The sequence below is a fragment of the Vitis riparia genome, chromosome 6 (assembly GCF_004353265.1).
Source record: "Vitis riparia cultivar Riparia Gloire de Montpellier isolate 1030 chromosome 6, EGFV_Vit.rip_1.0, whole genome shotgun sequence".
NCBI classification, from domain to species: Eukaryota; Viridiplantae; Streptophyta; class Magnoliopsida; order Vitales; family Vitaceae; genus Vitis; species Vitis riparia.
In genome coordinates this window covers 2,809,450-2,830,902 of record NC_048436.1, presented here as the reverse complement: position 1 = coordinate 2,830,902, position 21,453 = coordinate 2,809,450, and the positions used below count along the sequence as shown (strand labels likewise).

At 32.9% G+C, this 21,453-nt stretch overlaps 2 protein-coding genes and 1 non-coding gene across 4 annotated transcripts; 1 reads left to right on the top strand and 2 right to left on the bottom strand.

Annotated features, from left to right (window-relative positions):
• The first annotated feature begins 3,024 nt into the window (after positions 1-3,024).
• LOC117916268 (glucomannan 4-beta-mannosyltransferase 2) lies at positions 3,025-8,419 on the top strand. The gene is made up of 9 exons (XM_034832219.1): positions 3,025-3,743; positions 3,936-4,034; positions 4,547-4,799; positions 6,005-6,115; positions 6,208-6,344; positions 6,429-6,542; positions 6,632-6,831; positions 6,932-7,129; positions 7,638-8,419. The coding sequence occupies exons 1-9, from the start codon at positions 3,414-3,416 to the stop codon at positions 7,795-7,797; spliced, it is 1,602 nt and encodes a 533-aa protein (XP_034688110.1). The 5' UTR covers positions 3,025-3,413; the 3' UTR covers positions 7,798-8,419.
• Positions 8,420-11,791: 3,372 nt separating this feature from the next.
• TRNAL-UAA lies at positions 11,792-11,874 on the bottom strand. The gene has a single exon. It is a non-coding gene; the product is annotated as a tRNA-Leu (tRNA).
• A 1,862-nt stretch (positions 11,875-13,736) lies between these two features.
• LOC117916544 (histone deacetylase HDT1-like) lies at positions 13,737-19,387 on the bottom strand. 2 transcript variants are annotated; one of them, XM_034832630.1, is made up of 10 exons: positions 19,281-19,387; positions 17,637-17,707; positions 17,317-17,531; positions 16,745-16,758; positions 16,601-16,654; positions 16,340-16,512; positions 15,625-15,699; positions 15,440-15,530; positions 14,246-14,381; positions 13,737-14,145 (listed from the first exon to the last, which is right to left on the bottom strand). In XM_034832630.1, exons 1-10 carry the CDS (start codon positions 19,291-19,293, stop codon positions 14,085-14,087), a joined length of 903 nt encoding a protein of 300 aa, XP_034688521.1. In that variant the 5' UTR covers positions 19,294-19,387; the 3' UTR covers positions 13,737-14,084. The 2 variants fall into 2 exon arrangements, with proteins under 2 accessions (XP_034688521.1, XP_034688522.1); XM_034832631.1 differs by having other exon boundaries at positions 15,625-15,701; positions 16,354-16,512.
• Positions 19,388-21,453: the final 2,066 nt, after the last annotated feature.

Below are 21,453 nucleotides of genomic sequence, written 5' to 3'. Positions count from 1 at the left end.
TTTATATAAAAATTAAATAATTTAAGAATGTATTATTTTTTAATTAATTTTAATTATATTTAATTTTTTTTCTTGTGTTTCCTAATAAATCAAAAATGACAAAATCATTTTTTTAATCATTTTTTCCCCGTTTCTTAGTACTTGCCACAACCAAATATAGCCAAATTAATCTTATATATATTTTGTACAATGAAATATTGTTACATGAGAATGATAATCATAAAAATAATAGAAGGATGAATTTGTAAAAGCATTGAAATTTTAGATTCAAATATACCATTCATTGTAATAATTTTTTTTCACTCACAATTTCTAGCATTTATGATTCAAAACTAGAATTTCAACATTTAATAAAAAACACTAGCTTGGTCCTACATTTTAATATCAAGGAGTAAGGTCACAATTGTACTACACTTTTTGGACAAGACATCTTTCAAAATGAAAATGAACATTTGATAGCTCAACTCATTAAATTTGTAGGACTTTTTGGTACAATAGAGAATCGAAATCAAGGTGCTACTCCTTGTTATCAAGAAGCCAATAATAATATCAATTAATTAAGAGAAAATTGGTATAAAATATTAAAATACATTTTATATGATATATTATTTTATATAAATAAAAATTAAAATTTTTGGTTGTGACTTGACATAAAAAAAAATTAAAAATAATATAAATAATAAAATAATATGAGAAATATATATTTATTTTATTTACATGTTATAAGATTTACAAAATAAATATATATTTTATTTAGTATTAAAAAATCTCATATCTTAAACCTCTAAATAATAAAACATAATTTTTAAATATAAACCCTAGATTATGAAATGTACTATTATAATTAATATTTTAAATTATCAAGTGTATTATTTGTAGGATAGTATTTTTCATTTTTTGTCCATTATTTATTTATGTTTATATTAAATTTTTTCTTATTAATTATATAACATGTATTATGATTTTGTGTTTAATGTGTCTAAAAATTTATTAAAGCTAATAAATTTGAGAAAAAAACTGAAACAATGAAGTAATAATAATTGATATTAAAGAGGCTTTTACTTCATTGGATTTTATCTTTAAAAGAAAAAATCATCAAATTTATATTTAGATAAAAAGGAAAAAAAAAAAAAGGTTGCTGAATATGCTTCGAAGAAAGATTTTAAAATTAGAAAACTTTGGACTCCTAAAAAAATTCAAACTTTTTTCCAAAGAAAGTATGATTGCAAAATCCCTCTTTTCACCTTTTCTTTTCTAAGATATTTAATGGATATTTGATAACTAGCTTAATAATTTAAAGTGATTTAATAACTTAATTTAAATTATTAAGTAAATAAGTATATTTTGTAAAGTAATTTAATGGTATAACTTAAATTTAAGAACAATTTTAAGTAATAAGTAATAATTAACTTATTATTAAGTCCACATTTTCATTTTTCATTCTTACATCTACTTATCCTAATTATTTTCTTGATCTTTTTTGCTATTCTACAACCTTCACGGTTACTTGACCTCTTTTACCTTAATTATAATTTATGAGGAAAAATATGTCAATTTAATTATTTAAAATAAGGTTTATGTTAATTTTATCAAATAACTTTAATGCTTAAAATAAAAATTATATAACAAGTTTTAAATTAACAACTTAAGTATGATTTTACTTATAAGTATTAAGTTTTACCAAATACCCTTAGGGCATGGACTTAAATTTTGAATTTTTTCTATTAAACAAATAATAAAAAAGATGAAAAACTGTGACTCAAAGCAATTAAGTTGGTGTTTTTTTTTTTTTTTTCTAAGTAGAACTTAAAATTAAATAATGCTTAATAATGTTAATATTAGGTTATTTCTTTTTGTAATATTTTATTTCTATTAAATATCAAAAAATTAAAAAAATTAAAAAATTTTAACTTTTCTTATTCAGTAAAAAATTTATAATAAATTATGAAAAAAAAAATAAAAATAAACGATTAAATTATGAAAATAAATTTCTTTTAGTAAAAAGTAAAAAAAAATGCCTCAAAGTTAAAATGTAATTATTTTTAAATATTATACCAAAAATAAAATAAAATCTTTAATCTTAATATGAAATTAATTATTGGAGTGCATGCGGAAGAATTATTTTTATTTCCCTTTTGTACCTACTCTATAATGGAAAACTTTGGGCTCCTAAAAAATTCATTTAAAAAAAAAAAAGAAAGAAAGAAAGTATGATTGCATAATCCCCACCCACCTTTCCTTTTTTAACCTATTTAGGTTGGGACTTAAATTTTTTATTTTGCCTTTAAATAAACAAAAAAAAAAACATTTGTTTTATTTTGTGTTTTAACTTAAATGAATTGTTTCAAATATTGTACTATAAAATAAAATAAAATATCCTTAATCTTAATTATGATTAAACTTTTTTAAAATTATTGGAGATGATTTGCATTGATATATATAATAATTATATTTTTGTTAAGAAGGGACAAAATAATCCCCGTATTGGAAAAATAGTTTTTATTTATTAAAAATTATAAATATAATAATTTTTTTTTTCTATATTTTTTTTTTCAAAAAATATATGAGGACAAAAAAAATTAATGCAGGATGTTTTTATTAAGAAAATATATATTTCATATTTATAAAATACGGAGATTATTTTTCTTTTATCCTTTTAATGAAACAAATAAAAATAAAATCAATTTTCCTTAACGGTTTTGGCCATAGAGTGGCAGGTGGGTGATTCAAATAGGGATAATGTTGTCTGTGAACAGGTAGACTGTCTGACGTGGCAGATGGGTGGTAACAATTACCGGAATCTGAGGACCATGGTTAGTCGGCGGTCATTGACCGTCTTTCCAACAGTACGTTTATTGTTAACGGACAGATGGAGGCGTTAACCCCATGTACTCTAAAGTCTACACTTGAAAAAGGAGGAAAAAAAGAGAGAGAGAAAAAGGAGAGAGAGTGTAGATGTGGGGGAGAAACAAAATTGCAAATGACACCAAAATTTCCTATATAACTCCCTCTTCTATCTCTTTCTCTCTCTGTCCCTCTCTCTCTACTTCTCTGCTCTGCTTTGCTTTGCTTTGCTTTCTCACTCCTCTCTCTCTCTCTCTTCCACAATGCTCCATTACTCTTCTATCCCTGTTGTTTTCTTGTGAAGCAAACAAACAGAAGTAGTATTGTTTGGCATCAGTTTGGAGAGAGGAGGACTTGAAGGAGCAGGGATTTTGATCTTTTCTGTACTTGTTTTCTCCTGGGAGAGAAGAGAGAGAGATCTGAAGTGGGTATTGTGTTGCTTTGCATGAGTATTGGGGGTCTTGGGTGAGTGATTTGGATCACAGCTGGACCACATTGTTGGGTAATTGGGAGGGTAAACCAGAGAGATCTGATATCATCCCCTGTTTTGCTGTGGTTCTGGGAGAGAGATGGCTGAGATTTCTGCAAAGACGCTCATTCCAGAGACGTTCCAGGGGACGAGGCTGGACATTGCGGGGCAAATTGGATTGGTGTGGGAGCTGGTGAAGGCGCCATTGATAGTCCCTCTGCTGAGAGTGGCGGTGTATATATGCTTGACCATGTCACTGATGCTGTTCGTGGAGAGGTTATACATGGGAATTGTGATCATCCTGGTGAAGATCTTCTGGAAAAAACCAGATAAGCGTTACAAATGGGAGCCCCTGCGTGAAGACTTGGAGTCCGGTAACTCAAATTTCCCCCATGTGGTCGTGCAAATCCCAATGTACAACGAAAAAGAGGTATCAATCTCCACTCCCACTCTGTCCTTTTCTCACTTCTTCTGCCATCGTTGATTTTCTTATGATTCAGCATTATCGTTTCTTCTTTTCCTTTTTCTTTTTTTTTTTGTTTTTTTCTCGCAATTTTAATGTTGGGTTTCCGGGAAAACTCTAAAGTCGATTGCTTTTTCTGTTCATGGGTGTCTGGGTCAGGTTTACAAGCTCTCCATTGGAGCTGCATGCGGACTTTCTTGGCCGGCCGATCGTCTCGTGATCCAAGTCCTCGATGATTCAACAGACCCTGCTATCAAGGTAGATATATAACCCACCCATTTATCCAGGAAATAAAAAGAATTCAAAGCAGAAATCTTTTTTTTTTGTTCCCCTGATCGTTGTCTTCTCATTGCTTTTGCGAGAAATCAAAATCCTGTTCAAGAAAGGACCTTACAGTGTTAACATTCTCATATTGAGTATTAGTGTCAATCCTTCAATGAAAACGTGGACTACTTTATGGGGCATTTGACTTAACGTTCGGCATCTTTCAATCTCTTAATGGCCTGAGATTGTGTTGCTTCCGTCTTTCTGTTTTTCTGACACGCTAATTACTTAACACAAATTCCCAAAAAAACACCACCATTTTCCCTCTCGAAAGGTTGAATTTATATCTGTCTAGTGCTAAATTGGTAATTGGATACTTCCCTGATCAATAATTGTGTCATTTACTCAACACTATTTCACACATTACCAAACTCCACCGCAAAACCATTGAATTCCCCATCTGCGTCTTTGAAAATCACGTATTCATCACATGGGTTTTGTCTCAGAACCTGGTGGAGACGGAATGCCAGAGATGGGCGGCCAAAGGCATCAACATAAGGTACCAAATCAGAGAGAACAGAGTGGGGTACAAAGCAGGAGCTCTGAGAGAAGGCCTGAAGCGGAGCTACGTCAAGCACTGCGAGTACGTGGCCATTTTCGACGCCGACTTCCAGCCGGAGCCCGACTATCTGAAGAGAGCCATCCCCTTCCTCGTCTACAACTCGGATATTGCTCTTGTTCAAGGTCGCTGGAGATTTGGTAATCACCCCCATTTCCTTAATCTTTGTTCTTAATTGCAAACATTTTCTCACTTGATTAATTATCTTGGTTAAGTTTCTGACTGTCGGTGCGCTTTGATTCTATTTTTATTGTCATTATTTTATTACGGGGGTTACCTTTTCTAGTTGGTTCTCGTCGGCGGATTTGTTGTAGACCGGGAGGGTGGGGTCCACCTAAAACCCATCAATCACGGGGCTGACTGCCATTGTTGGCCACTCTGATTGTGACACTTGTTTGTCTTCCAACCCGTCCATCACGGGTCCACGCCGTGGACCCACACCCAAACACTCACACCCTCAGCACTCTTCCACTGCCCAAACAGTGTGATGAGTGTCTTTTGCCTTAGCACTAATTCTAAATAATTATTCAATTTGCAACTCACACCCTCACGCAGTCTTCCACTGCCCAAACAGTGTGATGAGTGTCTTTGTGGCCTTGGCACTAATTCTAATTAATTATTCAATTTGCCATCTACCAGTCTTTCCTTAATCGTAGAACGAGTCCCCATGAAAGAGATATTTGTAAGAAGCGACCGTGAATCCGGAATCAGCTGCCCGGATTGTACTCTAATTTCTAACCACTGCGTCATTTTCCGACGTCAAAATATCTGCCCCATATCGGGGTAGACTCGTCATTTAGCCAAAAGCAGAGGGGTTGGTAAATTGTAATTTAATCAGAAGACCAAATGAATGGTACTGGCAACATGGTCAACCCGCCTGAGATGAGACTGATAGGGAGTACAAGGGTGGAATAGTAATTTTGGGCTTCTGCTTTTTAATTTCTATACCCAAAACCACGTTCATCAGCCCCCACTGGCACGTGCCTCAAATACAGTCCTAACTCACCGACACACATATTTTTGGCTTCTTCCTATAATGTATACAAAACCAGCCAACTTTGCCCCCTATGACGTGGCCGCATTATTTTGTGCCACTTCACGACAAATGCTAAACGGCTATTTTTTTTTTCCTTAGAATAATGGGGTTGGCCCATGGCAAATGAGAGGCAGCCAACTCACCATCCTCTTTGGAGCCCCATGCCTTTTCGTATATATGGTTTTCTTTCATTTATCCTGAGTAAATCCTTTCCAAATTGGACAAAAATTATAATAAATTAATAATAATAATATTTATGATTGGTTGATAAATGATACTAAAATGGATTTATACGGGTAATTTTGGCAGTAAATGCGGACGAGTGCTTAATGACAAGGATGCAAGAGATGTCATTGGATTATCATTTTACAGTGGAGCAAGAAGTTGGATCAGCTACTCATGCCTTCTTCGGTTTCAATGGTAAATACGTTGGTATTTATTGAACAAATGACAAATACATCCCATGATTCTTTGAGAGAAGCTAAGAAATGAAAAATATTAATGGCATGCAGGTACAGCTGGTGTGTGGAGAATTGCAGCTATCAACGAGGCTGGTGGGTGGAAGGACAGAACAACCGTGGAGGACATGGATCTTGCCGTCCGAGCTAGTCTCAAGGGCTGGAAATTCGTTTATCTTGGTGATCTTCAGGTACATTTAAATAAATGTCTTAAGTTGGGGACCATTGCATTTAAATTGATAGCTTCTTAGTTGATTTAATGGCTTCATCAATAGGTGAAAAGTGAGCTGCCTAGTACTTTCAAGGCCTTCCGCTTTCAGCAACACAGGTGGTCCTGTGGTCCAGCCAATTTGTTCAGAAAAATGGTGATGGAGATTGTAAGAAACAAGGTTAGTTTAGTTTATATCTTTGTGATAGAAATATAACTGATAGTGTAATTAAGATAATGGGACTAAGTTGTTAATCGATAATCTTGCAGAAAGTGAGGTTTTGGAAGAAGGTATATGTGATCTACAGCTTCTTCTTAGTGAGGAAGATCGTGGCCCATATGGTCACCTTTTGCCTTTACTGTGTGGTACTTCCCCTCACCATTTTGATCCCAGAGGTTGAGATTCCTATTTGGGGGATTGTTTATATCCCCTCCATCATCACCACATTGAATGCAGTTGGAACTCCAAGGTCCACTTCTCCTCTCTCCACCATCTTATGTGATTTATTTGGTATCGAAAAGCTCCATAACATATATGTTGTTCCTAAGCTCAATTTCTTAAATTTGCAGGTCAATTCACCTACTGTTCTACTGGATTCTTTTTGAGAATGTGATGTCTTTCCACCGGACCAAGGCCACTCTTATCGGTCTGCTAGAAGCAGGGAGAGCTAATGAATGGGTTGTCACTGAAAAACTAGGCGACACTCTCAAGAACAAGGCCAACACCAAAGCAGCAGCCAAGAGACCTCGATTCAAGATCGGAGACAGGTAAAAACTTCCTTAATATCATATCATCCTTAAATGGTTGAGTTAAAACATCTTTTGTCACACATATAATCAAATTTTGTTTGCATGTACAGACTATACTCAAAGTCAATGTTTTCACAAAGTGGACAAATGGACAAATAAATGGCATATCTTAGGGAATATGCATTTGGCAGTATTGCAACCAAAACCACACCTAAAGTAATAAGACTATCATTGTGTGGTGGTCGAAATCTGCAGAGAGAGGAGTAGAGATTTTTCTTCCATCTAATTTTTCTTTGTGGTTTCAGTGGCAAAGAGATAAAGAATAGTCCAACCCACCCCTGACTCCCCTTTTTTATTATCCTCTGAGCACATATGTTAGAAGATTTAGGTTTAACTGAGAATTTTATAACCATTGAAATATTTGGCTGTTATCATCATCAACAACTCTAACATCTGCTCAGAATTTATTTTATTGTATTTTTACATGAACTTGAATCTCATTGTTTGTGTGGTTTACTGTGAACAGAATCAATACCATGGAGCTGGGATTTTCTGCTTTCCTCTTCTTCTGCGCATGCTATGATTTTCTCTATGGGAAGTACTACTTCTATGTGTACCTTTTCCTCCAAACCATTACCTACTTCATCGTTGGAATTGGGTACGTGGGGACCATTGTCCCTAGCTAGTGGAGGTGGCATCCCTCAGTCAAACCACCCCACATGGACATGGATTGGCACAAATCCACCTTAGTATTCGTCTTACTGCATCTCTATTTCTCTTCAACAATACATATGTGGGCTTCTGCTAGCAACAGTTGATTGCAAATTACTACTATCTTAGCTCTTAAAAACAAAAATAGGTCATTCATCATGTCGTGCAAAAACCAAAAAAAAAAAAAAAATCCCAAAAAAATGCAAGCCATGACTTCCTTGGAACATCTCATGTGATCACTTCGGGAAAAACCGGGGAGATACAACAACAAATGGTGGTAACATGTGAACACATTATAGAGAGTGGTGAAGGAGGAAGAAGCAGAAACAACATGTGGGTTTAGAGAACAAAATAGATGTTGTTATTTTCTTTGAATAGATTGTTTGTAATTGTGAGATTTTGTATTTCTTGCTTGTTTGGCCTTCCATTTGTTAGTTCCTTTTTTCTTGGTTTTGAAAGGGAATAAGTTGATGGCAGAGAAAGGTTTAACTTGTAATCAAAGCTTTTATCATTTTATAGTCTGTTATATGTTTCTTTGGCATTAGACTGAACTAGGTTTCAAGTCATCATATGGTGAAGAACAACAGTGTTTGGCTACTCATTTTTCCCTTTTCTTCTGAAATCAATACTCAGCTACTCTTAACTTCCTCTGCAACCTCGATGAGCAAAATTCTTCGATCATTCTTGACAACTTTCACCAATTCTGATTGAAGAAAGAATCCTGCTTTTATGTGGTCAAATCCATAGACCGTCTAATTCCAAAATTCCCATTTAAACTCTTAACCATTTTGCCAATGAATACCCTGATTCAAAATTTCACTTCTACCTTTTAATAAATCACATTACACCTAAAACCTGAATCATTATGCCTCCATCTGCATTTGCCTTATGAATTACGCTCAAGAAACCTTTTCTCATGATTAGTCATTAAACATATATAGGGGTGCGCATGCATTAGATTCCCAGTGTTGTAATTATCCCTGTAGGTTTGTTCTGAGAGGCATCAGATCTCATCACCGGAACTCACTGCCTAATGTTAGTAAGCCAAGTGTCCCAAAATATATAGTAGCATAAACCATCATTCTATCTCTCACAGTTTCTTGAGAGAAGGTGGGGGAGGCCACTGGGGAACATCTTTATGATCACTTTTTTCTGCATTGTCCCAATCATTGAGTTGTACTCTCTCATTTCATCTTACCCCCAGCGTTAGTTTACTGTGAAAATTTGCTGTTAATCTTGTCTTTCAAGGGCACTTCTATCATCAAAAGGGGCAACGTTCAAAAAGAATTAAAACAGAAGTACATTGATTATTCTGTAATGGGAAGTGTCATTATCAGTGCAAATTTTTATCTTTTACTTGTACGAATGAGTGTGAAAGGGAGTTCATCTCCGAGGATTTTTCCCTTTTTACATGCACCAATGTGAGAGAGAAAGCCCTGGACACTTGTATTTTTTATTGTAAGGCCAAGGCATAATTATAAGGTCTATTGAGAGCTCTGGGAAGGCCAACCCTTTTCTCCTCCTCAATTTCAAAACCCCAAATGATATCAGTGGGTGTGCTCTTAGAATATAATTTTTTTTTAAGTGCATTGAAGAGGAAGGAAACTTCCAAAGCAAGTAGTTTTGATAGCTAGCTAGGCTTGTTAATAATCTCAAAGAAGATTCCATAAAGCAAAAGGGTTTCAGTCTTCCAGTCTTCAGAGCAATTCCAAAACCATTTCCTCCCTTGATGAGAGTCAACTCAACCTCCATAGACTGAAATATGTTGCTCAATTCAGCTAATAAAAAAAGGTATACAAATTTTAAAATGATAAAACAAGTAAAGGCTGAGATTCCAATTTGTTTTTTTCTTTTTCTGTCTTAATTGTTCATACTATTGCCAACTACTCAATTAATAATGGTGACATAGAAAATGGGATATGACATTTTATAATGAAAACCCACATAATATGTGGTAGGTTGCACTCATGGTTCTTTTCACCTGACAAAGAAAACGATGCTTGGGAGTAGCCAGGCCAACTGTTGCTCAGAACTTAAATTCCTTCAGTCGGGTGTTGTTTTATCTAGAGTTAGATGGCATTAGGTTTATTTTGTTCTCTAATGATACTTCGGTCTCAAAGCAAAACCAGACACACACATGGAGCCACACTGGAAGGCTGACATTATTGAGCTGTTGTAGACACTTGTAATCACTGCAGAAGCAGGCCCCACAAACTCCCCTAGATGGGATAAATCAGAATATGCCAAGATACCACAACCAATGTGGTTTTATATATATGGGGTTTGACAATATTGTTTACTGACATATCATATAAAGTTTCTTTTTTCAAATCAAGCTAAAGAATTTGCCTTTGAACAACTATTGACCTCCTCCTCCTATTTCCCAAGTTTCTCACGTTTCTTTTTTTGACAAAAAATTTCCCCAGAAATCATGCCACTTTCACATGGCACGACATATTATATATACACATATATGTATGCGTCTCCATTGATTAATGAGAGGGGTAGGGTCCAAATTCCCAAGCACATGCATGGTCCATATGGATTTGAGTAGACAAAAATCTATTTGATTGAAATAACATTAATTAAAAACATAAGCTTGAACGTCTCTGTTGAATAGATTGAAGGCATGTGACAGTGGGAGTGAGAAGTATTTGGGTGGTCCAGAAAAAGAAAAGGAAATGGTGTTGGGAGATTATAAATTGTCCATATGAATTTGGGTAGGCAGAAATCTATATGATTGAAATAACATTAATTAAAAACATAAGCTCTAACGTCTCTGTTGAATAGATTGAAGGCATGTGACAGTGGGAGTGAGAAGTATTTGGGTGGTCCAGAAAGAGAAAAGGAAATGATGTTGGGAGATCATAAATTGGTTAGTTGAGGTGTCTTCTCATACCGCTGTAATGTGCCTGGCCTTTTGGAGCTAGCCTTGTCTAGTTTCCCATCCATTGCCCCCCATCTCAACACCCATTCATCAAGCTGCACCACCGACACTTGGCTTCTCTTCTCCCATCACCCATGATTCTGGAAACCCTACTCCCACACTGGGCCCATTCTCTGTCGAATATTCCGCACTCCCCACGTTGGATTCTGTACTATTCCGCAGCAGTGAGCCAATTTTTGGCTGTGTAGCAGCACTTGTATTAAATTAGGTCTGTTTGGGTCTGTTGGAAAAGTAAATTACTGCAAAATATCTTGGAATTGGGTCTGAGATTTAGAACAGTACTTTTAAACTCGGACAACATCTACATGATCAAGAGCGAGACCAGATTGTTATAACAAGTCCCGGGAAAATGGGATGAAAATATTGATCATGTTTTTGCTTAATGAAACTAATCTACTTCTATATCATTGATGATATACTCGTTAACCCAACCACATGGCCTTACTTATTTTCGGGATGTGAAGAAATTTGGTGGAGCATGGATTTGAATATTTGTGTTAGGTATAGGATGAGGATGACGGACAAGAAGGACATGGGTGATCTGTGGCGACAGTGACTCATCACTGGTGCATACGAATCTTGCATTGTTTTGGAGGTTGATGATGAATTACTTCCAAAGACTTGTTTGGTGGAGAGGATAATGCCATATATCTCGTTGGAACCCCAATGATTGGGTGTTGCCTGTTGGCGTGCTTGTCTGGCACTCTCAAAACATCATGCCTAATCCCATTTTAATCACAATGGATTCAGTCCCTCTAATTTATTCAAAATCTTCCTTAATTGACGTTGTTCCTGAAAATGTTGCTAAATTTGATGAGCTTGAAATGGGCTGATCATGATTGATAAGTTTGCCCATGGAAGCCCAAATCTAAGATACTAACGGCCAGGAGTGAGCCATTAAGGCCCAATTTCTATTGACCAACGCAAATACTGAGGTTGAACCATAAGGCCCAATTCCAAAAGACCAGCATCAGGCAGCCCACCAAAATCCAAAATGAATGTCAGGAGTGCCGGTAAAAAAGTGCTGGCTGTGGGGTTCGAACCCACGCGCACTTATGTGCAGAAGATCTTAAGTCTTCCCCCTTAACCTCTCGGGCAAACCAGCTGAATGGCAAGGGAAGTGAAAGCAACATATATATTCCTTATACTTCTCTCCTTATATCCTACTTACCTTGCTGATGGTTTCATACATGGCACTTGTTTGCATAAATCCATTTTGAACTTGTAAATTCTAATAGGGTTAAACTAGGGCCCACATGTTTAAATTGCTTATATTTTATTTTTCTACTTATAGACATTACACCACTTCACTCTTACAACCAACAAAGGAAGTGACTTTGGGTAGGGGTATAAGTAAAATAAATAAAAAAATTCATCAAAATTAATCATATCGATTCGATTGGTTTGATTAGAGAATTTAAAAATCTACTTTCTCAGTTCAATTTTTAGTTTTATTGTTTTTTAATTAATAAAAATCAAACTAAATCGATATTTTAAAAGTAAAATATAATTATCCAATATTTTGATGAATTTTTTATATTAAATTTTATTAGAGTAATTGAAATTCATTGTTCTTAGACTATGGTAACATTACTTTTTAAATGCATCAATTATATTTTGGTTAAAAAATTAAATATATTTTGAACTTTAAATGGAAGTTGGTTTTAGATAATTTTAAAAACAAATATATTTAAAGGCCTAAATAATTATGTCTATTTGTGCATGACCAACAAAGTAGAGTCTGACTAGCCTCTAAAGGTTAGACTGTGATTCGACCTGCATAAAGAAATATCCAAATGGGTTTTTCGGGTACGTATTTCTGAAGCTTAAGTCAAAAGTGGAAGATTTGAGCAAGAAAATGGTTTTTAGAAAGAGTGACAACATACCTTTCTTACGACAAAGAAGGGCTATTTAACCCTGCTTAGATGTAACATCTTCTCAGGTGCCTTAAGTGTGCCTTTGATTATGCATACCGTCTTTAATGCAAATGATTGTCAGCTCATAATGATTATCATGCCTTGATGAGCTTTGTATTTTGGTCTCGTAACCATTGCACCAATCATGGCACTTTAATGCCTACCATAGTTAATGTTTGATAGGCGAGAATGCATAATGTCCAGTTGGTTTGTGTATGTCTAGTTCTCTTTTGGTATGTGGGACGGACGGATGAGGCTACATAGTTTTTTTGTTAGCATTCCTTGCTCTAGACAACACTTGGGAATGATTCTAGACGACAATAAGTCTCCCACAATATCCAATCAATCATCTTTACTGAATCAAACTTATCTAAGTCAAGTTTTGATTTAGCTTTGATTTAATATAAATCAATTATGTCAGTTTGACCAATTTTGCCCCAAAAAATCAATCGAAGCACATCCTTTTACACTTGTAATTTTGGGCCAACTTGGTTTGCAATTTGCATCACATGATGAAGAAGCACAATTCGTTCATGTGATTCCTAAAGGGGCAATGAAGAAGAGAAATCCAACAAAAGACTTTTGAGGCTTGTATCACATATGAACATAATGCAATTGTATCTACATTGTCGAATAGTTTTAATCAATTGCTAAAGCTATTACCAATTTAGGCTATGTTTAATGAATTTTAAAATTAAATATTAGAATATTTTAAATTGAAATAAATATTCAATTAATAAAATTGAAAAACATTTGATATTATTTTAAATTTAAATGTTCAATTTAATTTGAACATTTAGTGTATTTGGATAAGCTTTCTATTCTTTTTTTTTTTAAAAAAAAAAGAAAAACAATAGTAACTTCTAAATAAATTGGGTTATTAAATAACTTTTATCACCTCATTTTTTTTAATTAATTTTTAAGGACAGAAGGTGAGCTTATATTTTGTACCCAAAAATTTCTACTTCCATATATCAATCTAGCAAAGGAAAAAATGTAGAAAATAATCATTTTCCCATGTTTAGATAGTATCGGAAAGGAGATAGGAATATAAATAGGAAAGAAAGTAATAGAGATGGGCTTGAAGATATATAATTTGCATGTTACAAACACACGCCATATGAATAAAAGCAGATGATAAGTTAAGTTCATGGGACAACAAAGACTCAGATATGACTAATTGCACAACCAATAACTAGAAAATAAAACTTCCTAAGACGCCAGAGACGGGGTACAGGAATAGCAAAACGTTAACAAAAATAGTAATTTAAGCCAAAGCTTTCTCCTCTCCTCTCCTCTCCCTCTCTGTTGTGACAAAACTGAAATACTTGATGCATAATAATCAGCTCATCCTCCTCTACAACCCAACCTCAAATTCGACAGACAGACTTCTTTTGCTCTAAGAGACAGCATGCTTAGCCTTGGAATGGGATTGCAGCGCATTTTCTGAGTTGAATGTCCTGTTATTATTAACAAGACAAAGCATATGAGTTATTCAAACAACTTTCCATTGTTTGTAGAATCAAAAGAAAAGGAGCTTAGTGAGATCAGATGACGAACTTGCTGCAAGATTTGCAAGAGACTTGGCCACCAGATTTTGGGCTCTGCCCCTTGCCTTTGTCACCGCTAGCAGGAGTTTTCCCAGCCTTCTTGTTAGGATGAGGAGTTGCTGTATGAGCCCCACCCTTCTTACCATCTGCACCCCATAAGCAACACTCTTTTCAGCATTAACACAAAATTCAAGCCATAGAACATTTTAACAAAAAACATTTTAATTGCTCCATGTCAAGTACTCTCTCAGTTCACATCATAATTTGTCAAACATCATACAAATCAATTGACCGGCTTTCTGGAATTATTAACCTCTAAGAGTAATCATTTGTTTAGAAAAAAGAAGAATCATGCAAAAAGTGGTCAAATGAACTTGGGAATGTAGGGTGCAGGATATTGACAGACAATTAGCAGACAATCAACAGAATATTGACGAGCAGATAATGAGTTCCACCACAATAGAATGAATTATGGATAAAACTAAAGGGTAAAAACGGAAGCTGTCAGAGGAGACTCCTACTCTCAATAGATGAATGAGAAATATATCAAAATTTTGATAAATTTATTAAAATGCAATATCAGAACAAAGGAGATTTCAAACATATTTCAAATAATATTTGAAGGCTATTTGGGATATGCTAAAAAATTTATCAATGGATGTCCAACAAGGTAAAAACAATTTTTGGTGGAGAGATGAATAAATAGAAGGATGACAGTTCCCATGAAAATACCAATAAAACAAAGAGATTAAAAAAAAACTCAAGAGGAAAAATAACAAGTTCAGATAGAAATGAACCTCCTGCAGAAATGCTCTCATAAATCACAAAAATGAATAGAAATTATATCATAGGAGAAACCACAAAATCAATATATCAATTACATATCATTTTTTAGGATACAACGATTATATTCCAAACGATGCTAGCCACATAGGATACAAGCAGTACTCAAATAGCTGCTTATCTGATTTGAGTATTGGTTTCAAATTATGGTAAGGTAAGATGAATACCTTATGAATGGGGCACCTATGCATTCCAAATTTACTCGTATTAAATTATTTAACTAGGGCAAAAAAGCACATATCAGGATAGTGTGGCATAGAAATTATATAGATACACTCATAAAACCATAATTATCCATAGGCCTTGCATCAATAACTAAAGACAGCTATAAAAACCACAAATTACAAACATTGAAGATCACCTGTCTTTTGAGGTGAAACTAATTTAGCCTTTTTAGCTGGAACTGGTGTTTTTGTGGCAGATTCAGTTGGCCTCTTTTTTCCTGGTTCAACCTACACAAAGACAAATGCCATGATTATAGGTAGCAGGTAACAGAACAAAAAAATGGTTTAACATAATACCCAACAGAAGAGATGCAGGTTCAACCTTCTTCTTGGGTGTCTCTTCATCTTCACTCTCTGATCCTTCATCACTACCATCTTCAGCATCACTCATGATGTCCTACAACAATAACCAGGCAAATGCCAAACAAATAAGTCAATTATTCTCAAACAAACTATATAAATAACAATCAAAGACAACAATTTCTTTTTTTTTTTTTTGATGAAAAAAGAAGCAAGACAGGGTTTGGCAAATTCATAATTATCTACCATAAAATTACAAGCTCATTAATAAACAGGAATATTACTGGTCCTTAAATGCTGCAGAAGTTGGCACATATAACTCCATCATCAGCCTTCCAATGAATCAGAGGAGCTCATACATATGACACTAATTTATACAAAAACTTGTATCATCCACGTAAATTTCAAAAAGCCCCAACTTCTACCAACTAGAAATATTCCTCAACAGAAAGTAATTGTTGAAGTGATTCTCCGCATAGACACCATACCAAAAGGCAGTGATTTTTCTGATGAAAACAAATTTTACAGACAATAATTTTTGCACTTTAGAGACTCTAGAATGATTCTTACGGATGCTCCTTGTCAAACTGGAGCATGCGAAAACACATCACAACATTTGCTGCTATTTGTAAACAACTAGCCACACCAGCAAAGCAAACACCACCATGGAGTTTTCATTTATTTTATGCTGGTTACCCTAATAAAACAAAGAAGCATATGTGCAAACAGTAGCATACCTCATCAGAATCTTCATCAGAATCTTCATCAACCATATCCTCATCACTGTCGTCATCATCATCTTCTTCATCCTTGGCATCTTTGGGTGGCTCTTCAACCTTCGCCTTTGCTTTGCCAGCATTAGCATTGGTTGGTACAGCCTTTGCTTGCTCAACCTTTGGCTCAGGTTTTCCTGAAAAGTAGAAAGGGAAAAGACAAAGGATTAGATGATAAAGTTATCAATTATTAACATTCAATTTAAATAGAGGAATGTCATTTACCATTTTCTATGGCGTTAACTGGGAGATCTTCCTCTGAATCAGAATCATCAAATTCTAAAAAACAGGGAGAAGCAAATATGAGCAATTATGTAGAAAAATGAATTAGAACCTTTAATGATTTTATATATATCTTTTAATACTCACCAGAAAACTCTTCCGTGGCAATGAGAAGACGAAAAATGGTTAAGGAAAATGTTTCCCGTAGAATAAAGTTGAATAAAAATGATATACAATTGGTAGCATAGATAAAGACGCAAAACCTAAATGACCTAAAAGTACCCATAAAAAAATTATTTAAAAAATAAAATCAATGAATAAATTATCAGATATTTACAATTTCAAAATATATTTTTGAGCAGCATGCTTAGGTTCCCTGTACTGCTAAAATTAAACAAAAACCAGAATACATAGCACCACAATGTCAAAAAACTTATAAACATCTAATAATGAAACCTTTTCGATTTGAACATTAGGTTTGTGTAGATTGCAGGTTCATAAACGGTATTCATATGTTAACTTGACATTAACACTCAGACACCACATTGAACAGCAAGAAAAAAGCCTATGCAAGTTGAACACCTTAAGCTACATTTTGTAGCAGTTCATATCATGATGTAAGCTCTCACATATTTGAAAACACTGATAGTTATGAAACTCTCAAGTAGATAATTGGCAAACAAAGTACAAAATCAAAAAATGAAAAATGATAAGGATATTCATCAGGAAGAACAGACTTGTAACCCATGAAGAAGACACTCCCATTTTTCCAATTGTGAGAGAGCTCAAACTCTTTATCAAAAACCAAATCAAAAGATAGCTGAGGAATATTTGCTGGAGAAAGTGTTCCCAAAACAAGCTTTTGTTGATCAATTTTCAAAAAAAGAGGAACAGATTCATTTCCTTTCTCCTTCTTTGACTCCCCCAATGATGCCTGTGAAAAAAGCAGAACTCAAAACTCGTTATCACAAACAATCTTAATGAAACAAGTGGAAAATAATTCAACTGCAAAATAGGGAGCATATAAAACTATTATAACCTGTGAAAGATGCAAAATCTTGTCATCCTCGGATTTTACTTTAAAGGACTCTCCAGCCTTAACTTCAACTCCTGTAGGAATTAAGAGAATTGTCCACATTACACACTAAAATAGAATAATTAAATGTGCAACCTCGATAAATGTCCCAATTATGGTTAAGATAATAAATGTGCTGAAAGCAAGTGAATTGAAAACATGTTACCATTGCGTGCATTTTTCCCAAAACAAAAATAAATACATTGGAGATATAAAGAAATAAAATAAGTACCAAATCACCAAAGTAGGAATAAATATCAGTACCTAAAAGGCTTAATAGCTATTTTCCATAAGTAACATCATAGAGACCAACTTGTTGGAAGGGCAGTTATCAAAAAACTTTGCAATATATAACACACTCACTAAAATGAATTTATGCAGCATGATATGAATGGCATAAAGTGCATCTTAAGAAACACATATATGATATAACTAAATATAGTTATTCTTAAGAACTCAAAGAAAGAGAACTTCAAGTGTTTTCCTGCCACTGTATGTTAGGCAATGTGGAAAACAAAAACGAATCCAATGGCTGATGTTAATCGTAGTTGAAAGCTATATATAGATAGCAATCAACAAACACAAGATGCCACTTCATATCATAACTAAGATTTTTTTCAAAGAATGACGATGACAATGGAGTTATTATGGTGAAAAAAATTACATTATTATTTCAAAACTCAATCATATATTGTTAAAATAACATAACAGATAGTATTTACACCATGGTCATCACTAGTTCACACATTATAAAATGTGAACTGAGAGACTTTTAGACATGCAAAATAAGGCATTAGCTGAATGTTACCAAGAAAATGCAAATTATACTGACATAGACCCCTGATAACATTCAGCTAATGTTTGATAGAATCCCGGAGATTACAAACACACCAATTCATTGGAATCACCAAGCTTCATCTCAAATCAAATCAAAGATGAGTAACTTCGAAATTCAAAATCATAAAATTGACATAATATGAGCAGGATATTGTTAAGAAAATAAAAACATGTGAGCAATTTAACAAACAAACAAACAACAAAATGCACAGAAGCATCGAGTCCCGTCCTCAACTCTCTGTTCGGCTGCTGGGAAAATATAATAATTAAAACTTCGACTCTTAAATTTCTAATCATCTATAACCCATGAGATAAAAACCAGAAAAAAGGGGCAAAAACTCCGCTTAATATAATAAAACAACTGTTCATAGGCAACCAAGAAACAATTTTTGGTTCTATTCTGTCAGCAGTGGCAGAACGGAGTTTTGGAAAGCACAAATGACAAATCAAAGGCAAATCCCAACACCCATCAGGTATAAAAGACCAAAGAACGAATACAAAAATAGTATTTGAAAAGGAAGCAGAATACAAAAAGCACAAAAACCCAATGACAGAGGAAAACCCTAATCAGAGACAGCAGCAATACAGAAGAAATTCCAGTTGGGATGCTGAAAAACCATGTTTAAAGGAGAAAAAACTTGGAATCTTACAAGAGCCAAGTGTACAGCGACGCTGGTAAGATTTCAAAGTTCTCATTTTTTTTTTTTTCGAAGCGATTTCTAAACAATAAAACACACAAAAAGGAAAAAGGACTACTACAAGGGTGCTTACCCCAGAACTCCATGAGGGATGTGAGGGATGACAAAGCGATGAATAGAGAACTAGGGTTTGCAGAGAGAGACACGGAGAGTCTTCGAGAGTTGACAGAGGCGGAACTGAGTGGTTTAAAGGGCCATTTATAACTGAGTTGCCGCGCTAGGGTTTTGTAAACTAGGGTTTTGGGAATAAAATAAATAAATAAATAAAAATTATTTTTTTAATTGAAAAAAAACCGGAAGTTTTATTTAATGGGATAGAGAGAGAACTTTTAGGGTTTGGAGATGTCGGCTTGGATATTTAGCCGTGGCTTAGCTTCTTTAGGGTTCTTGATAATTAATAATTAATTAATTATAAGGAGAATTTAAAAAAAAAAACTAATTTGAAAAATTATTTGAAAACAATTTATAAGAAGGAGATTAATTTTTAATAATTCTTAAAAAAAAATTCTAAGCAAAAACATCTCTTAATTAAATAATAATAATTTACATATCTATTTTAAAAAAAAATATGATACATCAATTATTTTCTCAAAAAATCTTAAATTATATATTTACCATAAAAATTAAAATTTATTATAACAATATATAGTATTTTTCATAGTAATCTTCATTTAATTTTAAATTTTATTTTAAAACTGATAAAAAAATTATTTTCTCATTTTTATATATTTAAAAATCAAGTTAATTTCATTCACCTTCCATAATTAAAATTTCATTAAATACCTCCCTTCATTTTTTTTATTTCTTATTTTCATTCACCTTCCTTATTACTCAATAATAGCGAAGATATATGACAAAATTTAAAATTTACAAGGAATATGATAAATAAGAAATTAGATTTTATCATGTTATATAAATAAATATATTTAAAAGTTATGTTGAATGTTAAATAGGAAATTAATTAATTTAAAAATTAAAACAAAATAAAATTATTTATTTTTAAAAAATAATTTAATGCACTCAAATAAAAAATTGATGATAGATTTATTTTTCAAAAGCTTGAATAAAATAAAATCCATAATTAAATTAAAATATTTTAGCTTTTTTCAAGATTTTTTTTTTTGGATAATAAGTTAAATATAAGATAATTTAATATAAGAAAAAAAATATATGATGGTTTATAAGAAAATTAAAAATTTTAATGTCCTCGAGATTTTAAATTGAGTAAAAATAATTGTGATGCAATTAAAATTTTTATATTAAAAGCGGATATGAAGAAGTAATTTGAAAGTGAAACTTTAAAAATAAAAAATACATATATCATATATATATATAATAGTTTTATTTTTAAAAGTAATTAATTATAGAGATAAAATTTAAGGTAAAGATTAAAAAAATTAATATCAAAATTGTATTATTTTAATATAAAATCAATATATCATGAGGATAATTTATTTTTTATAAATATTATTATTTAGATATAAATATAAAATAATTAATTAGTAATATTATTATTTATAAATAATCTATTCATAATAATTAATAGTTATTTTTATATATTGAATTTAGCACATAAAATTTATTAATTTTGTGTTACATATATTTTGAACAATTTTATTATTAGAAAAATATAATATTAGTTAAAATTGTTTTTTTTTTAAAAAGAAAAGAAAATATCTCTTCAAGAGTTAGCATAATTGTTTTTTTTTTCCTTTTGAGAAAACTTGAATCGTTCCGTTTTTAAACCTGCAATAGATTTTTGTTTTTAATAAATTGTCTTTCAAGTGAAGATTTTTGCTTGTAATTTTTTTTAAAAATAAATAGTCTCTTAAGGTGCATTTTTGGGATGTCAAGTCTTATTGCTTATGGGCCCATTTTGTAGGCCCATAAGTAATTTGGATCTATTATTAGTTTAATGGATTATGGTTATGGTTGCAACATGGACGAGGCCAACCCAATCCAACGTTCGGATTGGGTCAAGCAAGGTTTGAATATGTTAGAATCAAACTTGGGCTAAACAAATACCAATTTGAAAAATATTAGGGTTGGTGTGGGTTGAAGGTTCAGGCAACGGTTGAAGCCTAAACCCATACATTATTTATTTATTTATAATTATATTATATATTGTTTTATTAACATATTTTAAAAAAAAACATATAAAAATTATTTAAAAAAAAACCTTAATCTTTCTTAGCTTTTTAATAACATTAGAGTAATAATTTTGTTATATTTTTTTCATTTAATTA